At 39.0% G+C, this 7,172-nt stretch overlaps 1 protein-coding gene across 1 annotated transcript in view; it reads right to left on the reverse strand.

Moving 5' to 3' along the window:
• stard9 (StAR-related lipid transfer (START) domain containing 9) overlaps window positions 1-4,102 on the reverse strand; it is a 95,427-nt gene extending 91,325 nt beyond the window's left edge. The window contains exon 1 of the mRNA XM_066694790.1: window positions 3,863-4,102. Coding sequence (XP_066550887.1) covers window positions 3,863-3,909 — 47 coding nt within the window. The 5' untranslated portion in view covers window positions 3,910-4,102. The remainder of the gene's footprint in view (window positions 1-3,862) is intronic.
• Between the last annotated feature and the right edge of the window lie 3,070 nt (window positions 4,103-7,172).

The raw sequence follows: 7,172 nt of genomic DNA on the forward strand, positions 1-7,172 counted from the left end.
TCCTTCTTGCTTTTTACCAGAAACATGTAACCCATTGTCATGCATTTGTGTTTTTAAGCTGTGCAAATTTCCCAATGGGGTATTCCAAAATGAACACGAAATGCACTACAACGTTCTGTCAGAGGTGGTCAGGGAAAAGCTTACAAATATATAAACTTCTATTTTGCCACAATCTTGTTTGCAAAATTGAAAACCATTTGTAATTCAAATCTAATTCTGTAATTCTGAAAGAAGACTGTGTCCCAACCATGGTCCTACCCTGCCCTAGATACAAAAAAAATATAAGAGAAATGGCTGGAGAGCAGCCATATAAAAATGTTGAATTTATAGTCTAGAAGAGAGGCATGGCTTTGGATAGATACTGATGTCCATTTAGCCCAGAGATATTTTTCCTTTGGAGTCTAGTCTCCATTGTTAATAGTATCTTCGTATTTAGAACTTTAGCAAACTTTCCTTTTCTATTTGGGGGCTAAAAATCATAACACATGTTAATGCTAGTGTAAGTAGTAGGCTAGTTGTAGTAATACAATGTGATGTAATGTGCATGTGAATTAATGTAATTTAGTAATGTGTACAAAATGTCTCATTGTAATCATTCTCACATGATTCCGACATTTTTCAACCACAAGAACAGCACTGTCTTTTATTAACTTTAAAGTATCCGCTTTTGTTTTATCATGGTCTGGAAATAAACAAGAGCAAACACACAGACAGCAGAATACTGAATCTCACACAGGCACACTTCAATCTCTCACTGACTGTAGGGCCAGTGCTGCCTGATTCACAGGAAAACTAAGGACACTGAGAGGAAACCCTGGGAACAGTTCAGAATTCCAGGCCCATCTGATGTAATTTAGTGTAATCTGAGGAATGCCTGCAGTACTGCGAGAAGGCATTTTTATACAGTTCGCCATTTACTGAAGAGATGTTTTGAGCTTCTTGGCTCAGCTGTGAAAACAGTTTTGACAAATTGTATTCTACTTTCCATGCATCTATTACTTTGTTCAGTTTCCCTTGTGAGCCCATCTACTTCAGATTTAAGTTTATTATTATGTTAATTTTTAACTTTGGTTGTACTGATGTGTCATTTCTATGCTAGAAGCCCCTTAATTTGATAATCAGGAATCTGTATAGCCTACCACATTTTCTTCACACCAGAATTATACAGGCACTATTTTAATTGTAGTGCCATGAGCTTTAGTACTGAAACCCATATTTGTAAAGGTTGTGAACCTGTGCTAGATGACTGTAATTGCTCAAGTCAACATAAGCAGAATTGGGGAATAATGATAGAACAATATTATGATCAAAGATGACTCGACTTGAATAGCAATCCTCTCAAGGGTCCAGAAATCAGTCCCAGGTGAGTTGCCTGTTAGCCGCATTAAATATCACACAGCACAATCATGCATGTATGGGGTATGTGGTCCACTTTTTGCACACTATTCTGTAGTAGCAGCGGATGTTGCAACTAGAATCCAATCATATCTAAAAGGTAATCCATCAGTGCTATAAAGCTATAGTCCAATGACAAAGATGGTCAGGCTAGCAAGCACTGGGATGTTTTGATGCCGAGGATACGTTAAGTACTTCAAGCCACATGAGAAGTGATAAAGTATGAAACAATTGCTCCACACTCCTTGTCAAAACGTCAGTGTACTTTAACAGTGTGGAAGAATTGCCCAGTAATGGTTGGATTATTTCCCCTTCACTGTAATACTGTCTCCACTCCACACACACACACACTTGTGTCTTCTAGCTAGTCTATCTTTGTCAATCTGTTGCAGTCATTAACTGTAAATATGTAAGCTTCCATTCAATCCTGGTAATATACATGTTTATATTGTTAAATATGAATGCCCTGAAACATTAGTTTGACACTGGGCAAAAGACGATATTATAATCATGAAGGCATCATAGCAATTCACCACTACACTAACGGTTTCCCCTGAACAGACAATGCCCATTGCCACTTGCTAATTTAAAGCCTGTATGTGCCAAACAGAACCAAGATGAATGGGCTCAGAAAACTAGTAGCAACATAAGTGTGAGTATAACAGTATGGCGAAAAGACAAACTACAGTAGGCTATTGTTTACAGGGTACAATATGAAGATAAAGCCTAATTTTAAAAGAGGTTACAAAAAAAAAAATATCAGCCTAAAAACAGTCAGAAATGCTGCCCACATTAGGTTTTGTCCAACTTGTCACAAAGAGACCTGCCTTCAGACTAATACAGCGGTCATACATCCAATAGCTTATTTATTTACCTTAACAATAGGCTCTTGAGAGGAATATTTTCACAAGTACACCCTTTCATGAACACCACTATACCATCCCAGCATCAACAGTCCAAGAAAGGAAAACCACATCAAATACAGAGCCCTGTCATATGTAACTGCATGTGTCTGGATAACCTGTTTTGTGGTTGTATAACATTATGATGCATAAATATAGTGGTGTCAAAGCTGCTCCTTTAAATAGAGCAAAAATAAAAAGACCAAAATCAAAACCACTGCAAACACATAACCTTGTTTCATATGGGACACCATTGTCCATACTTCATTCATGGCAGGCATACCCTGAATGATTTATTCAAGAACAAAAACAAAGCAACAACAACCTGGCAACATTTTTATTTAACCACACTCCACATGCTCCAAAATCTGACAATTTGGAAACAACATATTCACTACCCCAACTCACACACCTCCTACATATTCAAACATTGTCCTAGTTTTCATTGCTATGCATTCCAGGCATCGTATAATGTATGATCAATTAACCTCTACCCATTCCCAGCCATTTAAACCTGTAGACCACTGACAAAAGCTAACAGGAACTGCAGCGATTTAATGGGTCCCTTTGCTGTGTCTAACTTCTCTGGGCGTGTGTCAGTATCACCAGGCAGTGTTATGGGAATCCAGTTATGTGCCCTCTTTGGGCCTAGCAGGTAGGTAGGGCAAGCTTCACAACAGTGGTCTCAGGATGCATTTACATATCAGTAACAGTAAATAATGTCAGGCTTTGTCATGCAAAACAGCACCATGCTTTTCCACCATCAATATTTCTGCACTGAAAAAGCCACACAAAGGCATTGTGGTCATGTAGCTCACTTAAAGCTCATCCCCCTCCCTGCTTCCCTTTTCCAGCCCAGTCGCTCTCAATTTACACCAACATGCTGTTGCAATTTTCCCTAATGGGAGAGAGCTATATAAATCTTTTATTTTTCTCCACAACATTTCTTACTATAGTATAGACATTAATTCAATTGCTCACTACATATTTACAGAGAAGTTTCATACTAGCTAAAACATTATTTTTAAAGAATATTGAAATTAAAGTCCTTTATATCAGTGTAAGGTAGAAAGCTTTATGTTATTAATTTACATTGTTTTGTTGTTTTATGTACAATCAACTATTTTGGCTGGTTTGTTTAAAACGGTCTCTGTTGCCAAGTGTGGGAATTGGCCGTTTGTTGTGCTCCAGCGTCACCGCATTGTATCCTCATCACAGTAACTGTGTATCGAACCGAAACAGAACCGGACAGCCTTGCTTTGACAACACTGTCCCAGCGCTCTGTCACCACCAGTTCACTACACCCGTGCTAATAATACCAATGATTCATACGTATTATTTTGTTTCTAAATCTTGTGCAACACTTGATAACCGAGTTATTCCCATCAAATTAAAAACGAGCAGCCAAGACCTTAACTTAACAAAAACAGTACATCTGCTACCAACGTAAGAAATGTTAACATTAGAATAACTGTAACGCACTGATACAATAAACACTGCTAGCAGTCACACATTTGGCTCATTTTCATCGCGCACATTGTTCAGACTTTTGACACAGTTTTTACCTTGCGCTCAGCGGCCGGACTCGAACGGCCACCTTCACGTTGGCCATGCCGCCCGGGCGCCGGGGCCGCGGCTGCTCGCTGCCCGCTGCTGTAAACACGTCAGGCCGGACACAGTGTGCTCAGTTCACGGTGCACAGAGGGTGTCGCCCCATTTCACTTTCACTCCGGCTCGGCGGCTCGGCTTCTCCAGCTGCCTGTGCGGGACAGTGCGAGTCCACTTCCTGCGGGGAGGAGAGTCGGAGCTCACGAGAGGGACTACACTGAGGCGGAGCGGGGAGACGCCTACAGGATTGCTGTGGATTTGTGTAGATTACCATAACAGACTCTACCAGCATTACATTAATACATATTTACAAATGTGTGATTAGTAGAACATATCAACTGATACATGTTACGGTAAACTGACGATATCGGCTAATTTTTTGTTTATATAGCCGAGGTTATATAGGAAACAGAGGGTGTCGATAAGAGGAGCTGCTTCTAACTGTAGTGAGAACTAGAACTAGACGTAGAACTAGATGAAGTAACGCATGAGAAAGACCTAGGAGTCTATGTGGACTCCTCCCTTTCTCCATCCAAACAATGTGGGGAAGCAATAAAAAAGGCAAACACAATGTTAGGGTATATTGTCAAAAATGTAGATTTGAGAACAAGGGCAGTAATGTTCAGACTGTACAATGCACTAGTTAGACCTCATCTGGAATACTGTGTACAGTTCTGGGCTCCACACTTCAAGAAGGATATCGCTGCTTTAGAGGCAGTTCAGAGGAGATAAACCAGACTTATTCCAGGTCTGAAGGGAATGTCTTACTGAGAGACTGAGGGAACTGAAAGTTTTCACCCTGGAACACAGGAGACTACGTAGGGACTTGATTCAAGTCTTCAAAATCATGAAAGGTATCAACCACATCAAACCAGATGAACTTTTCCAGATCAGCAGGGACACACACCCAGGGACACAAATGAAATTGGGCTTCAAGGCATTCAAGACAGAAAACAGGAGACACTTCTTCACACAGAGAGGCGTCACAATCTGGAACAAACTCCCCAGCGATGTGTTTGAAGCTGAACATTTGGGAACATTCAAAAACAGACTGGATAGGATCCTTGGATCACTTACTTATTAATGGACACCAAACGAGCACGATGGGTCGAGTGGCCTCCTCTCTTTCTTATGTTCTGATAATATAGGCTACATCACATCTGTCTACCTATGTATACGATTTACATTGTTCAATAAATGGTTGGTACTTCATAATTGTATAAATTAACTTTATAATAATTTATAACAATCTGTCCTAAACATTGAAGTATGTAGGAGTGTTTATGTTTCAAAACAAATAAAAGTAGTGTAAGATATACTTTTTTTTTTGTCACTTTTATATATTTTATATTGTCCTATATACCTCAGGATTCAATTAGGTGTAAAATATTGAGTGAATGGTTGGTGCCAGCTTCTCATGTATAGCATAGACCTTGGGTAATAGCCAATAAATTATTATTATTAACCTTAGGCCATGATTCTTCTTGAAGTTCATCAGTCACTTACAACTCTTCCTATGAAAAAAATAATAAAAATGAACAGTTCTGCACCTGCTTTTCCAGTTCTTGGCATCAGTGAAATTATTGTTGTATCATAATGTATTTTAAAGTGACAGTGCTAGTTTAACTGGAGTGTGTGATATTTTTCAAGATGTGCAAGTTTTCATGTTATTTCTACTTAAGTGGTTACTACAAGATGGTAATCTCCAATTAATGTTTGTATCGATTTTCCTCTTGCGGCCACGCCCAGGGAGGTTGGCTGCAGTTCCATGTACCTTGAACTTTTTAATATTATTTGCAACTGTTGTCACAGGAACATCAAGCTGCTTGGAGATGGTCTTGCAGCCTTTACCTTTACCATGGTTGTCTATTTTCTTTCTGATCTCCTCAGACAACTCTCTCCTTTGCTTTCTCTGGTCCATGTTCAGTGTGGTGCACACAATGATACCAAATGGCACAGTCACTACTTTCCTCCATTTAAATAGGCTGAATGACTGATTACAAGATTGGAGTCGTGTGATACTAATTAAATAAACAAATTAGTTTGGAATATCACTATAATCCAATTATTTATTACCTTTTCTAAGGGGTACCAACAAATGTGTTCAGGCCATTTTAGAATATCTTTTTAGAATGAGCAATAATTCATCTCTTTTCACAGCTTCTTTGCTTTATTCTATGACATACAAATGGCATGCAAGTACACATGATGCAATAGCTTTTAATTTAATCACTTTTCAGGAGAATGAAGCATTATTCCAATGAGCTGTAAGGGTACCAACACATTTGAGCACATCTGTACATACACCACTCGAAGTGAAACACAAAGCCTGGACCCCCAAAATAAAAGTATGAAACAGAGCAAAGTGAGTTAACTAGTCTCTCAAAGGTGGTGGAAATCAAGGAATTCCAATCATTAGTGGGGGGTTTCCAGATAATAAAAGAACAGCACAGACCTGCCCTGCTTACTGTACAGCAAACAGGTTTCTGAGTATGACCACAATCTTTATGTTTTACTCACTCCCTTAATGACAATATAGAAATAAATAACAAAGAACATTTTAAAAGTGCATAAAAAATAGGAACTTCAAATGAATGACTTTGACCTACCCTTAATACAAAATTATTCCAAAAGTATTCGACCTACAGAAACACTAAAGGATGTGAGCTCAGAGGTGCCATGCTGCCCTCTAGTGGAGAGTAACCCAATGCAAAAAATACATACTGTGCATTTAATAAAAAAATTTTTTTGAAATACATTACATTAAAAGTGTAGTTAAATGTATTCAATTAACACATCTTCACGTGACAAAAAGACACAGACACCTCTTTGGCAGTGTGGATCATTGGCGAGCTACTATATTACTGCAGGCCAGGCTTCTTCAAGTAAGAGATTTAAGACCAGTTTTTATAGTGCATATTAAACTACTTCTCCAGATTTGTTTTTGCTTCTCTAGCCCAGCAATTCCCAACTCTTGTCCTGGGATTCAGCTGCTGCTCCAGTATTATGATCCAACCATTCATTTTATCTGGGGACTGATAACATGTACTGGAAAAAACAAAGGGCTTGTTGACTGAAAACTACAGGAAGTGGATTCAGCTTTTCCAAGCACTACACTTCCCTCTGCAAGCATTCTGTGCAGAGCAGCACCATATCCCTGCATTAAGCTCTTTCTTCTCGATTAGAATTGGAAGACCTGAGAATGAAGGTCATAGTCTTCTGACTTGGCCTCTGGTGAGGGCTGCAGTTTTGTGGTGAGTATTGAAA

The sequence above is a fragment of the Amia ocellicauda genome, chromosome 21 (assembly GCF_036373705.1).
Source record: "Amia ocellicauda isolate fAmiCal2 chromosome 21, fAmiCal2.hap1, whole genome shotgun sequence".
NCBI lineage: Eukaryota > Metazoa > Chordata > Actinopteri > Amiiformes > Amiidae > Amia > Amia ocellicauda.